General features: G+C 41.0%; 2 protein-coding genes across 4 annotated transcripts in view; one reads left to right on the plus strand and one right to left on the minus strand.

The window, feature by feature from the left end:
* The window catches only part of LOC120407914 (aminopeptidase O (putative)), a 416,076-nt gene that overhangs the window by 370,259 nt on the left and 23,299 nt on the right, over positions 1–22,518 (minus strand). The window lies entirely within an intron of this gene.
* LOC120407916 (fructose-1,6-bisphosphatase isozyme 2) overlaps positions 4,299–22,518 on the plus strand; it is a 30,548-nt gene continuing 12,328 nt past the window's right edge. The window contains exons 1-5 of the mRNA XM_039544270.1: positions 4,299–4,679; positions 10,321–10,483; positions 11,425–11,517; positions 20,306–20,446; positions 21,777–21,914. Coding sequence (XP_039400204.1) covers positions 4,507–4,679; positions 10,321–10,483; positions 11,425–11,517; positions 20,306–20,446; positions 21,777–21,914 — 708 coding nt within the window. The 5' untranslated portion in view covers positions 4,299–4,506. The remainder of the gene's footprint in view (positions 4,680–10,320; positions 10,484–11,424; positions 11,518–20,305; positions 20,447–21,776; positions 21,915–22,518) is intronic.

The following is a 22,518-nucleotide window of genomic DNA, read 5'->3' on the forward strand; positions in this document are numbered from 1 at the left end:
TAAACAGTAATACTGTGAATGATCAATAAACACATTTTGTCCACCAAAACAGCTTGAATACCTTGTTCTATGTGACCTTTGTGAATCTTTGGCAGAACCAGGAATCGGACTCAGATTTCCTGATCCCCGGTCTTGTGTCTTAAACACCAGTTGATCCTTCCTCTTTGTTTCCACTCTGAACCCACCACTTGTCTACAATAAATCTCAAAGTTTGCAAGTAGAATCGTGGAAATTAACGCAGTGTTGTAGGAGTGCTGGTTTATTGCCTTTCATATTATAAATAAATGCAAAGCATACTGACATTTATTACCTGATTTAAGACTTTTCATTGAGGTGCAAAGATCAAATAATGGTTCTATTAGCTTCAACAATACCCTTTGAACCAACTAAAACAAAATTATTATTAGAATTGTTTACCAAACTTTATCCCCATCCAGTGGACAGATACATACATGGATTCTGAACCTGGGATAAGTGGAATAGGTGAAGTGGATCATAACCATCCTGCCATTCCTGTGTTGCTAAATGGGCTGCGGTTGGATAGGCCCAGCAAGATTCTGGCTAGACAGGAGAGGTTTAGGGTTAGAAGGGTTCCAATATGGAAATGGTTGAGAATCACTGCTTAAGGCTGCATGTACAACTTTAACTCTGTCCCCTTGTGAGTATGCAGTATAGTAGTTTAATCATGCTCTTCCTGAGTAAACAAAATACTTTAGGTTTTTCTCTTCATATAGAGCCTCTTCAAAAGAAAGAAAGTCGTATAACCTGGCAAAAGATGCTCCAAAATATCACAGTCAGCAGCACCGCTATGGGTACCTGCATGGCCCCATAGTATGCCAACATTTTTATGGCTGACTTAGAACACCACTTCCTCAGCTCTCATCCCCTAACGCCCCTACTCTACTTACACTATATTGATGACATCATCATCATCTGGACCCACAGAAAAGAAGCCCTTGAGGAATTCCACTAGGATTTCAACAATTTCCACCCCACCATCAACCTCAGCCTGGACCAGTCCACATGAGATCCACTTCCTAGACACTACAGTGCTAATAAGCGATGGTCACAAACACCACCCTATACCGAAAATCTACTGACCACTATACATACTTACATGCCTCCAGCTTTCATCCAGACCAGATCACACAATCCATTGTGTGCAGCCAAGCTCTAAGATACAGCTGCATTTGCTCTAATCCCTCAGACAGACACACACCGCTACAGGATCTTTATCAAGCGTTCTTAAAACTACAATACCCACCTGGTGAAGTGAAGAAACAGACTGACAGAGCCAGAAGGGTACCCAGAAGTCACCTACTACAAGACAGGCCCAACAAAGAAAATTACAGAATGCCACTAGCCGTCACCTACAGCCCCCAACAGAAACCTCTCCAGCGCACCATCAAGGATCTACAACCTATCCTGAAGGACGATCCCTCACTCTCTCAGACCTTGGGAGACAGGCCCCCAGCCTGAAACAAATACTCACCAGCAACTACACAACAAAAACACTAACCCAGGAACCAAACCCTGCAACAAACCCCGGTGCCAACTCTGTCCACATATCTAGTCAAGGGACATCATCATAGGACCTAACCACATCAACCACACCATCAGGGGCTCGTTCACCTACACATCTACCAATGTGATATATGCCACCATGTGCCAGCAATGGCCCTCTGCCACGTACATTGGCCAAACCGGACAGTCTCTACGCAAAAGAATAAATGGACACAAGTCTGACATCAGGAATTAGAACATTCAAAAATCAGTAGGAGAACACTTAAATCTGTTGTTGAATGACCAGGGAGATTGACAAGTGGCAATTCTTCAACAACAAAAAACTCCAACGTGAAACTGCAGAACTGGAATTAATTTGCAAACTGGACACCATCAAACTAGGCCTGAATAAAGACAGAGTGGATGGGTCATTAGAAAACCTAATTTTCCCCTACTGTTACTCACACCTTCTTGTCAACTGTTTGAAATGGGCCACCCTCATTACCACTACAAAAGTGATTTTTCCTCCCTTGGTATTCTACTGTTAATTGAATTGTCTTGTTAGACTGACCCCTCACTGGGTAAGGCAACTCCCATCTTTTCATGTACTATGTGTGTATATATTCACACACACCTGCTACTGTATTTTCCACTCCATGCATCTGATGAAGTGGATTCTAGCCCACGAAAGCTTATGGCCAAATAAATTTGCTAGTCTCTAAGATGCCACAAGGACTCCTCATTTTTGCTGATACAGACTAACACAGCTACCACTCTGAAACCTCTCAAAATATCACAGTTACTCATACTTTGATTCATGTGCTTTGAAGTAAATCATGATAGTGTTAGATGAAAGATAGAAGAAAATATTCTGGAAATTATCAGCATCTTGTAGGACAGCGGTAACAGAGTTGATAGCTAGCACTCAAACCTTGTGGAGATCCATCTGAGTAACTCCATTTGCCACTCCATATGCGCCTTCCTTAGAGATATGACAAAGATCCCAAGAGCTGAAGTCTACCACATACAGCATGCACCTATCCGTTGCCCCTTGGTGTCACGTAGCATTGTCAGCTTTTGATTTTTAAAGGATGATATTGAACAATTTAAAGCTGCTTAAAGATCCCTAATTTATGTACTGATAGTTGATCAAGTGAACAGGAACTTAAAATGCTACAGATTGGAAAAAAAATGAAAGGGATTACAGTTGCAAGTCATTATCTAGTATTGTAGCTCTTCTTAACAAAAGTAAGGAAATGTAACTAAAGTTCACAATTGGGGCTAACATTTTCATACCATGTCCTTTTTGCATCTACACTCAGTGTCCTTACTGTCTTATCTGTACTGAGAAACTATACTGTACCATGTGTAATTAAAATGTTAATATCAGCTCGTGTGTAATTGTCAGGTTACAGAGCATTTGTGCTATCAGTCCTATTTCACTTGCATTTTTCTGTCCACACATAGCAGTATTCTAACAAATAATAATACTGCTTGGCTCTTATCGTGTTTTTTCATCAGATCTTAAAGCGCTTCACAATCATAAGGCTGTCCAAGCATGCTGAGAGTGTAATGCAGTTGCAAGTTATATTAGAAAAGTTGCACGAGTGTAATAACATTGATTTAAAAATCAATCTAGCGACATTGCTGCAAACTTGTGGTGTATAGAAATGCTTAAAGTTTAACTTGCTCTTGTAAGTTATTGAATAACTAATTAGGCATATATCAGGCCTTAATTCTCCAGTGCTTTTCACCTACACCAGCACTGTAATATTACAAGTTAGCATGGACTAAGAAAGAATGATAGTTGAACATGATCCCAGCAGGCTAACAAGGAATAAGACACCTTTAGAGAAAATTTGTAGCAAATCGACGTGTAGATGCTAAGCATGCTAGTGTCTAGTTATATAATTTAACATGCCAGAACAGTTTCCATGAGACAACGAACTAAGCTACACACTACCCATGAGGTAGGTACTTTAGGTACTAACCCCTTTTTAACAGTGACACGTTTAAGATGTGATTTTTTTCCAGAGGTGTAGCACTCTGCAGCCCTCCTGCGGCCAGGGAGAGGCCATGCAACTTCCACTGACTTCACTGGGAATTGTGCAAGTGCTGAATGGTAGTGGCGGCGTGTGATATACATGTCAGACTACATGGTTTGGTGGCCTCTTCTGGCCTTTAGCACTATGACTCTAAATGCCTTTGAAAGCTAGGCCCTCTGTTGACCAGGGAGCTGAAGAAGCAGACCAAAGTGGAACAGCCGGCAAATACCAGGTGCCTCATGGCACTAATCTTTGCTGCCCAGCCCCTCAACATTGTGGGCAAAATGTCCAGTTCAAAAACTGATAAACTTGGCTATCCACCCCACAGCTAAATTGCCTAGTCTATGTTGTACTGAAAGAGAGATTACTGGTGTACCGAACTCAGAGTGCTCAGTGTGATGTGCAGCAGAATCGATTGCATAAGGAACTAGCAGCGTATCAACAACGCTGTTGCATATTTTCTCCATTTGTAATTTGTCAAGGGGTGTCAAATAAGTGAACTGATTTATCTTTCAGACTGTCAGCTAGAGCAAAATTTAATTCTAGTTTGTCTTTGTTACAGAGAGTTCCCCTACCTATCTGCTGAATGGCACTTAGTTGACTTGCTAGCAAGACATCTATACTAATAACCTTTCACTGCTCTCCACGCAACAGGATTAGTATTAGGTCTGCAAATCACTAGATTAAATATGTGGAGGAGAATGGGGAGGAGGATAGTTTTTCAATAGTTGTCTCTTTCCCAAGCTGCTTTTATGCATCCTGGGAGAGCTACAGAACAGGCAGACTGCACAGCTATTTCAAGCATTTAAATCACATGGGCTCAAGAACATTTTAATAAACTGTGTCTAGCACACGAGCCAACAGCGTCTCCTTAAAATACAACAGCTACTGAGGAGAAGCAACGTTGCAGGAAAGCAACTGGTTTTAACTAAAAAGATAACTTTATTTGCCAGAAAAGATGTCAGACAGAAGTCCCTTCGAAACAGATATGTTAACTCTTACCCGATACGTTATGGAAAAGGGACGACGCGTTAAAGGCGCTACAGGGGAGCTGACACAGCTGCTCAACTCAATGCTGACTGCGGTGAAGGCCATTTCCTCTGCAGTCAGAAAGGCAGGCCTTGCCCACATGTGAGTCCTATTTAGACATATGGGGGAAAGGGGGAGGAGGAGGAGGAGAGGGAGAGGGATTTGCCTCCACATGAAGACTGAGGAAAGGGCAAGAGTTTTGTGAATTTTTTCAAAAATTCACCCACTTTAAATTCAATATGCCTCTTTTAAAGCACATAACTGAAGGTGTGAATTCTGAGCCCCAAATCTAGCAGGGGTTGGAAATGATGCATATGCCAGAAGGGTGAGTGTGTGTTTATGGAGCATTTTTAAATTGTTCCTGAAATGTTCCCTGAGACTAGCTGTGGTTCTGCAAACTTTCATTTAAAAACAGTCAAATGAAAGCAAAACAAAAACCTAGTGCCATTATTTCCTGTCCTATTCATCTTATCTTTTTTAAATGGTGAAACTGGTGTATTTTTAAGTCTTAGAAAATTTGCAGACTATCACACTTAGATACCTTCTGCTAACGTCCAAACAGATTGTCACAGCTAGTGTCTGAACGGTGGAAAATCAGGATTTACCTTGGGAATGCTGATGTCCATATCCATGACTACAGTACTAACAATATTATGATTCAGCAGCGCTAAGAGAAGGCCATATACTGTCTTCCTTGTGTGTATCCCACTCCCCTGGGTGTCAAGGTCACCCAAAAGTGGTGTCTGGCCCTATGTGAAGGGCAAGCACAACCAGCTTGTCTGGCTTCTGGTCTATTAGAAGATGGGAACTGAGGATTGCCTTGAAACCGTCTGAAATGAACTGACCTGTTTTTCATGCATTGGCTCAAAATAGACACTGATGCTGGTCCTTCAGAAGCAATGTCTCAATAGAGGCTGGGGGCAGGAAGAGAAATCTGATAAAACTGTATAATTTAAATATATTCTTGTATATGTGCAAGGTTTGTATGCTTAATTCCAAGGATTAGTGATGTGGCTATATGTGTATAATGATGGCAGAATACTCCATTAAGCAGTTTATTCCTCTATACTCTATGGCAGAGGAATCTCTAATACTTAGTACTTTGCATTTCTACAGCATCCTCATACGTCCTCATCCTTTACAAACTGAATTAACATCACAGCACCATGTGAGCAAGGTATCATTATCCTCATTTTACAGATGGGAAATATAATTCATAGAGCAGTTAGGTGATTTGCCCACGGTCTCACAGTGAGTCAGTGGCAGACCCAGAAATAGATCTTGACTCTCAGAGTATCAGAGTTGGAAGGGACCTCAGGAGGTCATCTAGTTCAACCTCCTGCTCAAAGCAGGACCAATCCCCAACTAAATCATCCCAGTCAGGGCTTTGTCAAGCCTGACCTTCAAAATCTCTAAGGAAGGCGATTCCACCACCTCCCTAGGTAACCCATTCCAGATAGTGCTTCACCACCCTCCTAGTGCAAACATTTTTCCTAATATCCAACCTAAACCTCCCCCACTGCAACTTGAGACCATTACTCCTTGTTCTGTCATCTGCTACCACTGAGAACAGACTAGATCCATCCTCTCTGGACCTCCTTTCAGGTAGTTGAAAGCAGCTATCAAATCCCCCCTCATTCTTCTCTTCTGCAGACTAAACAATCCCAGTTCCCTCAGCCTCTCCTCATAAGACATGTGCTCCAGCCCCCTAATCATTTTTGTTGCCTTCCGCTGGACTCTTTCCAATATTTCCACATTCTTCTTGTGAGTGTGGGGCCCAAAACTGGACACTCCAGATGAGGCCTCACCAATGTAGAATAGAGGGGAATGATCACGTCCCTCGATCTGCTGGCAATGCCCCTACTTATACAGCCCAAAATGCTGTTAGCCTTCTTAGCAACAAGGGCACACTGTTGACTCATATCCAGCTTCTCGTTCAGTGTAACCCCTAGATCCTTCTCTGCAGAACTGCTGCCTAGCCATTCGGTCCCTAGTCTGTAGCAGTGCATGGGATTTTTCCATCCTAAGTGCAGGACTCTCCACTTGTCCTTGTTGAACCTCTCCAGTGCTATAACCACTAGACCATTTCCCCCTCTCTCTTTCTTTTGTTGATATTAACTGAAGCCAAACTGTTTTCACTGACATGACAAAAGCATTCCAATTTTTAAAACCCTAAAATACATAGTGAATATTATATAGATAAGAAACAGAATTTATTCTTAACCTAAAAAGACATGACTAATGTTTCAACATTACAATTGCTCCCTCAGAACAGAAGCATCCATTATATTGAGGAAGAAAGGCCTCTCTTTGAACAACAAAAGTTTCAGGAAATAATCCAGCAATCATACATCCCACTGATATCATCAGTCATGTCATACAACCAACCATGATCTTCAGGAAATTTCAATGACCAATTGTAAATCACTAGGATTGACATCAGTTTATATTTTCAATGCTATCTTCACATGAAAAAGGGCTAGAATTTTTTATTTTTTTTAAATGACAGATAAAGTTAAATAGGCTTGCCATTTCTAATTCTCCCAAATAAGAGGGTATGGCGTGGCTTCTTTAATATTTAAAAAGTTAACACTGACTTTTTGAAAGTTTTCTATTCACCAACAAAGGAGAAGATTTTGAAAGACACAGAGGGCAGTTAGGAGGCAAATGCCATTTGTTTCTTTGAAAATAAAATACTTATACATTACATATGTAATATGAGCAGATTATCTTGGAGCGGATACATAGCTGAAGTCATTTGTTGGGCTCTGCAACTAATTGTGAGCCTACTGAGCTGCACTCTTTATATCAACTAAATAAGTTGAATCTGTATGTCATATATAATCATTTAATAAAACCACATACTGTGAATAGCAGCACATTGTAGCATGCCCCAACAATCTTAACAGTGAAATGTCACTGTGAAAGACTTAAAAATATCCTATTTAGAAATCATTGTACTTATATTTCATGGGTCATTTCCCTTCCCTCAGCTGGGGAGTCTCCAACATTTCCCCCCTCAACAGACAGAGCTGCTGAGAGTGACAAAGTGCTTTAGAGCGACAGCTGTGGTAACATGTACGTAAGCAAAGAGTGAAGCAATCAGATAGGGTACTCTGCTTATTAGCTTTAGCGTCTGGCCATCTGTTGGCCAACACATGAAAACATGACCTTTGTTTCACAAGAATTTATCTGCTCCAACCCCTTGTTCCCTGACTAATGTCAGTCCTTTGTAAAATCTGACTATTTCCAGGTGCAGCAGGAAGTCCCACTGTGGATTCTGTTGGTGGCAATCTTCCCTCCAACCGAGAGCTGAACTAATTCCACAGAAATCTTCAGCGTGGCACTAACAATGCATTGTGATATCATAGCTTCCAATCCTATGCTGTGAGCTCAGGGGGTCTGCTCATTCCCTATCCTGTTATACTTTTATTGTTATAGCTGCAGTTCCATTGCCAGGTGTGGCTGCTGTGCAATGGTAGATGCCCCAGTGCGGCTCTAGTACACTCCTTGAGGGCATCAGTGCAAGGAAAAGAACCCATCAGGGAGAAAGTGATGGACTTTGGGGCAGTGAAGGTGACAGCAGCAGGCCCTCATATTCTTGGGAAAAAAGAAAAAGAGGCAAAGGAGACCCAAGGAAGGACAGAGTTGATGGAATCACTTCCCATCCCAATACTCTATGCATTAAAACAGCTGCTCCATTCCATCTCGGGGTTGATGCATTTCTGTGATGAGTGAAATAATCCGTGTCCCCCCTGCCCTTATCCCCCTCCCAGCCCCAGATGTAATTTCCACAGCAACCACTGAAGCCATCACAAACATTATTGTGGTAGCAAAATAAGCAGCAGGAACAGAAGGATATTTAACAAACAAAACTCCTGCTTTCAAGCAAAATTTCCCTAACAACAAGGGGAAATAAATTTTGAAAATCGTCAAACTATAAGTTTTCCATGAGGAATCAACAACTCTTTCTGAAGTGCAGTCACTGCAAAATTGAGCCATCTGGTGGTATGTATGGGTCATTACATGAAGTAGAAGCACTTGCATGTGGAAAACATTAGTAAGGCATATTACCAAATGGATTAATTTGTGTGCCATTTGGGATGTCTTTAAAATTATGGCTAGGGTCTGATATAAAATTTGACATTAAGCCTATTTCTGTTTTCTATAAAGGAAATCTAAACCAACTGCAACATGCACTCATTCTGATTTTAAAAAGCAAAGTATGCAGCACATTTGGTCAAACCCTACTGACTTCAGCGATGAGAGCAAGATCAAATCACTTGGACAGCAAGTGAAGAATTCTTAATAAATATTCTGGGCTTGATGCTGTATTCTTTCCACATCCTAGTTACTTTCATCAGCTTTGCATGCACAAGGAATATAACCATTTATCTTCCCTTGGGAAGCTATAACAGTGTGCCCTGCAGTCTTGCTTATGTTTAAGGGCCATGGTCAATAGTGAGGCTCCCAGACAGACATATTTTTAAGCTAAGTGGCCAGAATTTTTGAGAGCAACTAGTGATTTTAGGCATCTTTTTTGGGGGGGGGGCCCTACTTGAGGCACCTTCAGGTGGCAAGCTGGGCACCCAAAAACTGAAGAACCCCAAGAACACTACTTAATTTTGAAAATCTTGGTCTGTATTTAAAAAACAGCACTCATCATGCTGTCCTGAGGGAGTTGGAGAGGGAGGGGGAGCACAGTTCCCCCAACGAGGGCTCCAACGGGGGGGCGGGGGAACAAAAAACAAAAAAAAAACCCAGAGTTTTAAAACTTCTCTTTTCTTAAAAAAAAAAAATCAAACCAAAAAACAAAACAAAACCCCCAATAGTCCATTTGAGAACTCACCACCTGCTCCTTTATAAAATAAAAATTTAAAAAGTATTTGCTTTATAGGAGAGTAATAAAAATTTTGTCACAGCATCTCTTATTTGCTTCCCTCAGTCTCAACAGTGACTGAATAAGATAAAGTAAATCACAATTTTATTTTCTGAGAGTTTTGCCTTAGAATTATTTTTTTTAAACTAAACCTCTGAAAATAGGGGTTTATCATGGAAATGCCATCACTGTCTAATACATAGAGCTTCATTCTGAGGTGCAGTTCAGAGAGGCGAGAGAGAGAGAGGTAGCTCAACGAGGTCTGTAAGGCTCTGAATTTGGGGCCTGGACAGTGATCTGTCTGGCCCCACATGCAAGTTAAAGACTCCTTACAGGCTGGTTTAATTTATGGAGATGCTGAATGGCTCCCTATGGGCTGCTCTGAGGCAGAGAACAGGCTCTGGCCACACACTCCCCTTCCTCAAACAAGCCTCCATCCTTTGGCCACCTCCCCCAGCACTCACTCACAGCAGGAGCCTCATGGGGGGGTGGGGAAATGGAGGATAGAGGAGGGCCATTCTGGTGCCTGGGGTATTCCTCAGAGGTCAGTTAAGGTGACTTTATAGCAGCTGAACTGCCATGAAGAGATCACAGCACAGCCCAGAAATGAAGCCACAATCTTTCCCTCCCTTGGGCAGATTTTCATTTACCACCAGGAATGGATAACTACAGAGGTATTTTAAAGACTTGGGTGTATGTGGGAGGTGCGGAGGGTGAGAGATTGGCAGGGAAAAGCCACGGTCATCACTTTTCTGAAGTCTTAATGTTCATGAACATTATGTTCCTGTCAAAATTCAGGCCTGTCTTGTTGCTTTGAGGTTTCTTAGTGTTTTCGCTGCCATGTACACATCATCTTTTCTTTAGGTATGGAATAGCAGGAACTGTGAATGTGACTGGTGATGAAGTGAAGAAGCTGGATGTGCTATCCAATTCTCTGGTTATTAACATGCTACAGTCTTCCTATGGCACCTGTGTCCTAGTCTCAGAGGAGAATAAAGATGCCATTATCACGCCACAAGATAAGAGGGTCTGTATAGATGTCTGTTCTCTCATTTAGCAGCAGATGGTGCTGTTATTCTGAGTATTGAAAAAGAGATTAGGGACTATGTTACCTGTAAGAAAGCAAAAAGACAAAGTTCCTAAGCAATAGCAGAGACTCTGCATATTATTCTACTGCTTAAATGATTAGTTACAGTGGGTGAGCAGTTTTCAGTAAGTAAGGAAGTCCTTGCAAAGGATTCATAATTAAAACTGGGGGAATAATTATTTGTGAGCTGGATCCCAATTGAAACTGGGATCCTAACTGAATCCTACCATGTTTGGATCCTTTTTTGAACATTGGTGTGACCTGTTTTTGTTTGCATGAATATTTAGCCAGGACTATAAGGATTAAAGTGCTACTCAGATTGAGCAAGGCTGGCAGAACTGGGCTCTAAATTAACTGCCCTAAGAGAACAAATGGCTACTTCTGGGATTTCCAGATGTATGGAAATGATCTTCTATTATGATACCCCCTCCATCAATTTAACATGAAGTCCCAAGAAAGCCTGAACTGTGAATTAGTGTTTTCGATTAGCACTCCACCAAAAGCCAGCCATCCCTGCCTCTCTACCCTCAAGCCTCGCTTCAGAAATCCATTCATTCAGCTCACAATACAATTTAAACAAAATTTGTTCAATAAACCAAGACACACTGGAACAAAACCACTCAGTTCCTTTGCTTTCACACTATGCCCTTTCCTCACCCCGGATCTTTTGTGTAGTTACATTGTCAGCTGTTTGGGCAAGCCCCCTCTCTCCCTCTGCATTTTGGTGATGTGCTATACAGAATACAACCGTACATTTGGTCTGGATTTGTCAAGGGCATTTGGTTATCTAAATGTTGTAAGAAAAAGATGGTGTTTACCAAACAAAGGAAAAAGATACAGCAGGTCAACATATTTAATACTCCTCTTCTCTCCTCTTTTAGGGTAAATATGTGGTGTGCTTTGATCCACTAGATGGTTCTTCCAATATAGATTGCTTAGCATCAATAGGAACGATATTTGCTATCTACAAGAAGGTACGTTGATGAACAACACACACAATATGATTCACTCAGTAAGAACAAAACATTTCCTATCTCTAATCTCTCTCTCTATCTCAGCTCACTTCATTTTCTTTTCCACTGTCTTTTAAATAAAAAGAGCTTTAAAGAGACAGTGATATAGATATACAATGAATATATATTTATATCAAATAATGGGCTCAATTTTTAGGAAGAAGCACACTTATTTGTCCACATGAAATTCTTGGGCTACAGGACTTCCTTCTGCATCGCACAGAGTAATTAAAACAAAAGTGGCTTCTAATTATAAGGCAATTGGTTAGCTACATCCATCCTATTTACTCACTTCAGTGAGTGCTGGGGGTAGGGTGAGGTGGGGTGGGGACAGGACGTAGAGATGGGCCAGAGCTCCAGTGTCAAGGTGCAGAACCAAACTTACTTAAAGTTGAGGAATGTTCAGGTCTGGAATATTAGTTCCTGTCCATCTCTACAACTTACAATGTTTGTTTGCCCACTAGGGAGCTACATAGAGTGCCAGGTTTCAGAGTGGTAGCAGTGTTAGTCTGTATCAGCAAAAACAACCAGGAATCCTTGTGGCACCTTAAGGAGACTAACAAATTTATTTGGATATAAGCTTTCGTTGGCTAAAACCCACTTCATCGGATGCATGGAGTGAAAAATACAGTAGGCAGGTACACCTCTACCTCGATACAACACTGTCCTCAGGAGCCAAAAAAATAAAAAAAAATAAAAAACTTACCATGTTATATCAAACTTGATTTGATCCGCCAGAGCGCGCAGCCCTGCCCCCCCCCCCCCCCGGAGCGCTGCTTTACTGCGTTGTATCCAAATTTGTGTTATATCGAGGTAGAGGTGTATATATATATATTATAGCACATGAAAAGATGGGAGGTCAGTGCTAACAAGGCCAATTCAATCAGCGTGGATGTCACCCATTCCCAACAGTTGAAAAGAAGGTCTGAGTATCAACAGAGTGGTAGTCATTTAACCACCAGCATTTGCCAACAGTTAGAATGATGTCAGTTCTCACAATTTTACTGCAAGTCTCGCAATATTTGTGGCTTTTATGAAAGCCCTAGCTCACAATCATATGATAACACGAGACACTCAGTTTTCTTTTTTAAGATTACAGCTCTCATGTTTGCAAAGAAATGCTTAAAAATATGAATCCTAAAGGCTTAGCCATCTTGAGGTAAAATCCTAATGAAGACAAGGAAGCCTGTAGTCTTCACAAATTAACAAGTTGAGTTCAAGAATAAGCTCCCTCTTATATATAACTCCAGCTGCTAATTTGTGTGAAAACTACAAACTGCCTTGTCTTCCTTAGGATTTTACCTCAAGATGGCTAACTGGAGTTAAGAACACACCTTCCCCCCCCTCCCCCCCCAAACCAGTAATGGCAAGGCCTTTCAAAACCACTTACCAATAAGGTTTTCAATTCGTTTTCTACAATTTTTTCCTCGCTTTCTCAAACAAACAAACCAACAAAAGCAAACCTGAGTGCCTTCTGACATCTCATTTTAGAATTAAAGTCTATGTAGGGGCAAACATTAATACTTAATGAAGACCAACCTACAATGTGCAATACAAAATTACTTCAGTCCCTCAAAAGATTAGATGTAACGAAAGGATAAAGATTCCAGCTACAGGATCAAGTGCACTTATTTTAGTTACATGAACAATTTAACAAATCCCACTTGAAAGTAAAAAAAACTATGCTGTACACACAGGTACTAGACAGGCCATTTATGCACAGACAGCGTTTTTTATTTAGCATCTTCCTTTCCACTAAGGTGCTAGTTTAGCAGGATAAATTAGCTAAATATGCAGATGGGAGGATTTTAAATGGTTTTTTTTTTTTTTTTACCAACATGCCCTTCTTCAAAGCCATTAGCTAAATCAAAATAACCAAGTAATAAAACATGTTTGCAATTCTACAGCAACAGACATTTATGAAAGAAAAAAAGATGAAATGCTCTCCCAAGTGACTGAAAATCTATCTAGGAAAGAAAATAGTTTAAACAACTTTAAATCTTCCCCATGGAAAGGACTTTGAAGTAAATCAGGTCAGCTTAAAAAGACCATTCATAACTGCTACCACACTTATGGGGTCCCTTCTGATTATATGATAGTGCATATGAATGATTTTCTCATCATGTCACTGCCTGAACCTGGATCCCAAAGGCACTCCAGTGTTCAAACGTTTCTGTGAAGTGACTTCCTTTTAGGAAAGAAGCTATAAAGCTAGTTAGAACTTTAATAGACTGAGACAGCATCTTTCGACCAATGAACCATCAAATAGGCTAAGTAATGTGCCAAGGCCACAAAGAAAGCGAGTGTCAGAGCTGGAATTAGAGCTCCAGGCTTCTAGTCCAGTCTTGGACCACATCTTTCCCCCTTACGAATAGTGTTCTGTACAAGCACACAACAAGGATGAACATGCTCCCTACACATTGACAAGAGGGACTTAATCTCCAGAATTCAGATATCATTGGAGTTTAACTATAGTTGTTCAGGTTATGTAAAAATAACTGCAGTGTTGATTTGGTATTTGATATTTCTGGATGCAGGGCTATATTTAAAAAGTAGTCTTTTAAAAGGTTCCTCCGTATATTTCAAGAGCTGGAGGCAACTCCATTTGATATAACAATTCACTGCTAAGAGAAGGCCTTAAGGTATGTACGGGGCCTTCTGAATGGTTTGAGCCAGATCGATACACTGATTTTTTCATTTCCTGTCCCTAAAATCTGATATAGTGATGCAAGGAAGAGATTACCATTTGTTTCTTCTCAGGCTGAGTCAGATTCTCCTACCAACACTAGTCATTAGAATCTTGAGCACTCTCTTTAAAGAAGTACTTCTTTCTTGAAGATAAAGACAGAATGACCACTACCATTTAGGGTTGCCAGGTGTCCGGTTTTTGACCGGAACACCTGGTCAAAAAGGGACCCCCATTGCTCACTGTGGATCTCTTTTGAATCCAAGGAAACAGAGGAAACTAACAGTGCCTGCCTACTTAGTGCTGGAAGATACCACCTTGAGTCTTGTAAATAAGTCTAGGACAGCACACCGCTCCTAATTTATAGTCTTACACAGCCCCACTCGGTGGCAGAAATGCAGTACTGCAGTCTCTCGAAGAAACGTTATTTGTTTACTATCAGAGGGGTAGCCGTGTTAGTCTGGTTCTGTAGAAGCAGCAAAGAATCCTGTGGCACCTTATAGACTAACTTCTGTTAGTCTATAAGGTGCCACAGGATTCTTTGCTGCTTCTATTTGTTTACTCTATTTTTCTTCTTGGTTTTGCTTGCATTCTTTTCTCTTCATGAATGGATAATGTTGCTATCCTCTTGCTTCCCCTTGAATCTCCTTTCACCAACAGGATTGTTTCTAAAACTCCACCAAAAGAAACAAAAACAAAAAAGCTTTAAGGAAGCAAAGCACGGATAGGTGGATGAACCATCTGGCTTAAGTCAAAAGATCAGGTGCCATTAAAACTGACTTCCAGGGCCTTAACTGTCAGATCCTGTTGAGATGTTGTGTTGGTTAAGCAGTGTGTTTGTTAAGAGATAATAACTGATGCTATTGTAATACGTGAACTCCTGGGAGTGTGGTGGCTTAACCCACTTTTTAACATAATTTTCAGTTATTATTTTGGGGAAAACATAGCAGCCTAATTAAGCTCTTCTTTCCCCTCCCCCTCCCCACGCACACTGAGCCTGCATGAGTCTACACCCCACAGCTGTCCTGTGACATTCCACTGCCTCTTTTGTAATATTGTCAAGATCTCCAGACAAGTTCTCTCACTATCCATCAGTTTAACAGTGCATGTCATTTCCCCCCAGTACATGAGAAGTAAGGAGAGGAGGGGGAAGGGCAACAGATGCTAATTATTGATCTTTACTAAGGGAGGCATAGTTTAGTGGTCTGAATGCAAGATTGGGAACCAGGATTCTTCAAGATCCAATACCAGCTCTTATAATAACCCCCCTCTCGAGGGCTTTGGGCAAGTCACTTACGACAAAAATTTCAAACTCAGTTTGAACTGATTTCATCTACCTTGCAACAATGAAGTGCTGAACTGATTTTTGCAAAGTTGAAACCTTTGATTCTATGAAGTCAGATATTGTGAAGCCTATGCTAAGACATCCCCTATACCATAGCCAAAATATTGTTGAAGGAAAATACTCAAAAGGTTGTTATCAGGCTTCTGCTGTCTGTTTTAATTCACTGGTTCACTTTTTATTATACTTCACTAGGGCAGAACTATTCCACAGAGGGCAGGTCTACACTATGGGGGAAAATCGATATAAGATACACAGCTTCAGCTACATGAATAACGTAGCTGAAGTCGAAGTATCTGATATCGAATGACTTACCGTCCTCGCGGCACGAGATCGACGTCCGCGGCTCCCCATGTCGACTCCGCTACCGCCGTTCGCGTTGGTGGAGTTACGGAATCGACATGAGCACATTCGGGGATAGATATATCGCGTCTAGATGAGACGCGATATATCGATCCCCGAGAAATTGATTGCTACCCACCGATACGGCGGGTAGTGAAGACGTACCCAGACTTAAAAAGCCAATAAAATAACCTAATCATTTCCAGTGTTTTATTTTTACCTTTGAACAGATCTGCATTTCTTTGTGGAAGTTTGTTTGACGCTGAACTTTCTTTTCCCCTTTGGTTGTTCAGAGCACAGACATGAACAATAATTGAAAAACAAGCTGAATTCTGGCCAGCGTCCATTTCCTTAGGGAGAAGTTCCTTTGCTTTCTCAGAATAGCCCATCATTGTTCAGTTTCTCATCCAGGAATATTAGGGGGTGTGGGGGAGAGGAAGCATTCATTAGTGATGAGTCTGCAACAGTCATCTCAGATAAATATACTGTATTTGAAAACAGCCTTCTATACAAGATCTATTTACATTTGTGTTACATAAACACCAGGGTCTAATAAGGTCTGAATGAGAAGCCTTTTTTTGGGGTCAAACACACACACACCTGGCCATTTTTAGGGAGGGGCAGGGGGAGAGTACAGAAAAGCTAGGCATTCACAATATTGTTTGCAATCTGCACATGTGTATTTTTTTAAGATTTAATTTTGCAAGTAAGTAGTCTATAGTGGACAATTATTGCTTTGATGTTGAGATGTGTGCACACCATAGGCATACAATTTTAGAACAGAAGGTTTTAATGTATGAAAGCATAAAAATACATGCTGTTCATGGCAAGCTAGCTGCTTTTGAAAAAGATTCTTTAGGAGAGAGTTAGCAGCATATAGTCAGTATTAAGGATCTAAAAATTTGCACTCTTATTAATTTGCATTCATTATGTACACTGTAACCTTTCTGAATGAGCTGCTCTGCACTGAATCATAATTAGTTATACCATACCAAATGGGATAAATGAATTCTTTATCATGGATCCATAATATGTGACTACATGTGAATGCAGTCATAGGAGATTACAACATACACAATGTCTTAGGTCCTCAGGAGCCATTAAGGGGCTGTGTCTTGGTATTGAGAATAATATGCCACATAGCTAATTCTGTCTGTTCTTATTTAAGAACAATTCACCTCCCCCCAAAAAAACCACACAAACACATACAATTAAGGGGATTTAATTTCTTTCTATAAATAGTTGTCATCTTGCTACATATTGTTAAACAGTTGCTATATAATTCACCAGTGTAGAACTGGTTAGAAAATGGGGCAGTGCAGGGAATGGCAAAGACAAAAAAACCCTGAAGACTTTCAGCCAAAATCCAAAAGTTTTTGGTCAAAATCTTTTAGCTGAAAACCAAAAATTCTGATTGGAAAATACTGTCCTGGTTCTCGTGAGAGTTGTCGTTTGAGTGCTTCATGCCTCCTTTCTTTGCTATTGGTTGGGCTCCCTGGATAAACTACATTGCCTCTGATGCACAGTGGTCTCCCCTCTTGTTCAGCCACCACAGTGCATCATAGGGCACAAGCTTTTCAGGTTTGGGGTGCTTGGTTTTTCAACAAAGTCCAAAATTTCCATAGAAAGCAGACTCACTATCCCGGAATGCCCCTTCGGTAAGACCTGATGTTGAGGCACTTCTGCCTCAGTTTCCCAAAAATGATCTGCCGTCTACTCCTACTGTAGAAGCAGGTCGGCCTTCCAGCCAACCCACTATACAGTATTTGATTTCTTCCAGGGTAACAGAGTCCCTAACTCCAAAAATATCATCAAAACAAAAGAGTCTCCAGCTCCTCTGGGCCTTCACCCTCTTTCCTTACTGGTAGGCTCCCCAGTGACAACTGCCTGCTCTTGGGCCCCAGTCAACCCAGTTGTCCAGGTGAGATCTATCCTCCTACCAAGGCCCTCTGGCAGACTGTAGCCCTAAGCCAGAAGGGACCACTCTGATCATCTAGTCTGACCTCTGGCATAGCATAGGCCATAGAACTTCCCTAAAATGAGTTGTACAGCAGATCTTTTAGAAAAACATCCAATCTTGATTTTAAAATTGTCAGTGATGGAGAATCCACCATGACCCTCAGTAAATTGTCCAAGTGCTTAATTACTCTCACCATTAAAAATTTGCACCTTATTTCCAATCTGAGTTTGTCTAAACTTCAACTTCCAGCCATTGGAGCATGCAATTCCTTTCTCTGCGAGACTGAAGAGCCCATTAACAAATATTTGATCAGTCTATAAGTATCTACACAGAGAAAAAGTCACCCCTTACCCTTCTCTTTGTTAAAATAAATAGACTGAGCTCAAGTCCATCACTGCAAGGCATGCTTACTAATCCTTTAATCATTCTTGTGGCTCTTCCTAGCTTAAGCTCAGCTCCTTTCCCCCCCACACTGAAGCAGCCTGTCTGGCTAGCCACAGGAGACACCCCACTACCACCCACACTTGTCCTCAGCTCGTCTAGCCATCCATCCATCCTGCTTCCCCCTCTCCATGGACTTCTGGCAGCCTTCCTCAGGGAACTCACTCCCTACTTCCTCTTCCTCCTTTTAAGTCTGACACCCTGCACAGATAGGGCTGGGCTAACTGGCCCAAGGCTTCCCAGTCCTTAAAAGGGACAGGTGGCCCTGTTACAGTCAAAAACCCTATTTTCCATTGAAAAACTATTTTAATAGTAAATTTTTGACCAACCCTAGCAAGGGCGAAATCCTCAAGTTGTTATTCAGCTTCTACTCAAACTAATGAAATCCCATTCCAATCCATGGGAGTTTGTTTGCCTGAGTCAAACGAGTAAAAACTAAACAGGGACCTCAGGACTGTGACTAAAAGTCTCATTCAAGTTCCTACTAAACAGGTGTCATCACCAAAAAAAGCCACCACAATTGACAAACTTTTTTGGCAAACAGGCCAAAAAATCAAGGGTGAAACCCTGGCCCCAGTGAAGTCAACGGCACTATTTCACCCTGAATGAGCATAGAGAATAACAATTCTCAGAATTTATCACAGAGTCTGAAAAGGTAGATGTCAGAGACTGGGGAAAAATTATTATATCAGCTACTCTGCCTCCCTGCCAGAATACTGGTGTGTCCTACTAAAGTATAGCTTGTAAAGTTTTGTCCAGTGTACTTTTAAATCTCCCAAGCAATGGGGCCTCCATCACTTCCCTAGGAAGACTAATCCAAAGTCTATCAAGACGTTTTTCTAGCGTTTAGTGCAAATTTTCCCTTTAATAATTTAATACAATTACTGCTTTTGTATCCATTTGAACACCCTTCAGAACATTCAGAGACTTATGTCCCTACCTCTGTCATTTCCTAGCCAAGCTGTAAATATTTCTCTCTTTCAGTCTTTTCTCTTAAGTCAGGCCCTCCAGCCCCTGATAACTTTTGTTGCTTTTCTCTGAACTCCCTCTAGCCTGTAAATATATTTCAGTCAATGTGGTACCTAGAGATAAATGCAATTTTACATACAGTCTTACGGAAAAGGACTATGTCAACACCCCCTCTCTTCTCCACATGATGACATTTCTGCAAATACAGCCCAGAATTTTACTGGTCTATCTTGCTGTCACATGGCATAATGAATTCATGCTAATTTGTTGTTCCCTATCACCCTTAGGTCTTTTTCAAGATTATGGCTTCTCAAGTTTCTCCTTTTCATTGAATAAGAACATTTGAATAGTCATTGCCCAGCTTGATATATCTTGCATTTTTTTCTGCTCTCTTTTTAGGTCCTTTTGAATTAGGTCTCTGTCCTCATGGGACATTTGCAGTTCCTGCCAGATTATCATCTATGAATTTAACTCACATGTTGCTTACAGATCTCTAAAGATGTTACTCTAAAGAAGAGTAAATAGGGTGCTTAATATTAATGTTTGTAAAAACAGTAAAGCATTTTATATGGCTTGAATAGGAACACTCACACTGTTATTTACATAATGCCGTAAATGTGTATGGTGGTTTATAAATAAGTCTTAGAGGAATGGAAATGGATTTAAAAACCACAGCAAGCCAAACCAATGATAAACAACAAAGCTTGCTGTTGTGGAGAGGTGCGTACTAGGGAAATTGGCAACTGCCACGCAGCTCCTGGAAGAACTAGGGAGCCTGCCTTAGCCCCAGGTCCCTGCTGTGTCACAGACCTGACTTTTAACGGCCCAATCAGTGGTGCTGACCGGAGCGGCCAGGGTCCCTTTTCAACTGGGTGTTCTGGTCGAAAACTGGACGCCTGGCAACCCTAGAGGACATTATTTTAACAATTTTTCATTAAAATTTGAGTTCTGCTTTTATTGTTTTCCATTAAGATCTCAACCTTCAATATTGTGATAATTCTTTCCTCAGACAACAGAAGATGAGCCCTCTGAAAAGGATGCCTTGCAGCCAGGACGAAATATTGTTGCAGCAGGCTATGCCTTGTATGGCAGTGCCACACTGGTGGCTCTTTCTACCGGGCAAGGAGTGGACTGCTTCATGCTAGATCCGGTATATACAAGATGTTAATTACTATATACATTCTTTTTGCTTTTTAGTATTTCATAGGCTAGGCTTTACTTATTTTCTCATTCCAATCTGGTCTAGAGAATATTATTTGTGGCATTCTCCCTTTTGACCAGGTCCTGTTTTAATCCATCCTTGTCCTACTGGTACTTGGTAATACAAAACCATGTTAGCTGCAGTACCACAATCCCATTCATGGAAGGGAAGAAATTGAGACCTTGCCCTTGTGCATTCATCTTAAGACTACATCACAGCCCTATACTGGGAAATGTTTAAGAAAACTCATCAGTGCCTTTGCCCCCAATTAAGGGGCCCACTTTTTTTTTTTTTTTAAAGTCCTTAGTTTAGCTTTTAATTCAGCAAATGCAAATATTAATTATGGGCATAATTCACACACACTTATACCCCTAACTGCCTGACTGCATCTGCAGGTTAGGTAGCTTTACTTTAAGTGCTTTGACTTGCATACTCAAATATTGCAAATAAAAAGATGTGCCCATAAAACCGCAGACTGCTTCTCAAAATCAGACACCAGAAGCCCAGACAGCATTGTCCAGGGAGCTTGAGAAGGAGAAAGGAGATGGCTCATTTGGAAAGTCAGCACAAGATAGGTAACAATATAAAGGTTTTATTTAATCAGTGGGTGAAAATCTTGTCTCCATGATCTTAGTGAATTGACTTCAGTGAAGGCCAATATACCTAAGCTCTAAAAGTAATTTACTGAAGAGATTACACCAAGCAGACAGACTGGGGACAGAATTGATGTGAGGGCTGAGAGAGGACACTAAATTAATTAGAATTTTCAGGTTTGGGGAGAAGCTGGAAGCCCCAAATCATCAGGCAGCCAGGGAGATCTCATGCAGCAGTGGCCAAGATCCACTTACTCAATATATTTGGGATGTTAGCAACACTCTAGTTGACACACACGCACACACAGGGCGTGCGCAGGGGCAGTTCAAAAAAAAAAAAATCAAAAGACAACCCCAAAAATCAATTAAAAAAAATCTCATGATTTTGATGCCAGTCTCATGACGTTTTCAGGTCTGACTCATTTTTTAACATTTGGGGTTCACAATACTGGACTGGTATTCATTTTATTACCATTATTTCTGAGATTATTTTTGTTCACATTGAAGATATGGCAAATCTTCCTGTACCTAAAGCAGCTTTCCAGCTTGTGATCTGTGTGAAACAATGACAAGTCGTATAAATGAATGTTGATTAAAGGACCATGTTGTGCTAAAGTCTTTCAAACTTTCCTTTAGCATGGTATTCCGCTGCCTGCTAGTAATTGGTGCACCTCATTCTTCTGTAGGCCCTTGGTGAATTTGTTCTGGTAGATAAAGATGTGAAAATCAAGAAGAAAGGGAAGATCTACAGTATCAATGAGGGTTATGCCAAGTACTTTGATCCTGTGATGACAGAATATTTACAAAGGAAGAAATTTCCTGAGGTGAGAAAATAGCAGCTTTGTAATCAGCTAATGCAGCAAGGGCTCATGCTGCTTTGAGCAAAGTACAGCTCAAAGAGGAGGATAGGTTTGATTGTTTTGCTGAATTAAACTCCTTGTCAATGTTATCTACAACCTGGTACATTCTGGCTACATGGCTAAAGTAGCTTGGCTTCCACTACTCTGAAAATCCTTTATAACTTCAACTTTTATGGTAGCCAAACTCATTGGCATTCTGTAATAGTTTGGAGGAAGATGTGCTAGATAATAAGAGCCAGAGTTTTAAAGAACTGCTGAAATTATGTATGCAAAATTTGGACATGCACCTACTTTCAAATATATTTGAATATGTACCTCAATTAACAACATGCACAATTATTCATTTTGGGCTAGACTTCTCACTACTGCTCAGTAGGTTGCATTGAAGGGCGGGACGTAAAAATCCTCCCCCCCAGTTGCACCCTTGTGCAGCAGCAGGGTACAGCTGCAAATCCCATGCTTCCCAAAGTGCAATGACTGCTCCCTCTTAACATCTCATGGGGCACAATACAACCCCAAAGGCAAAGAGCTGGATTCATGCCCATGCACCCTTCCCCCATAGGGGGCG

This window comes from Mauremys reevesii, linkage group 6 (genome assembly GCF_016161935.1).
Source record: "Mauremys reevesii isolate NIE-2019 linkage group 6, ASM1616193v1, whole genome shotgun sequence".
Taxonomy (NCBI): Eukaryota; Metazoa; Chordata; order Testudines; family Geoemydidae; genus Mauremys; species Mauremys reevesii.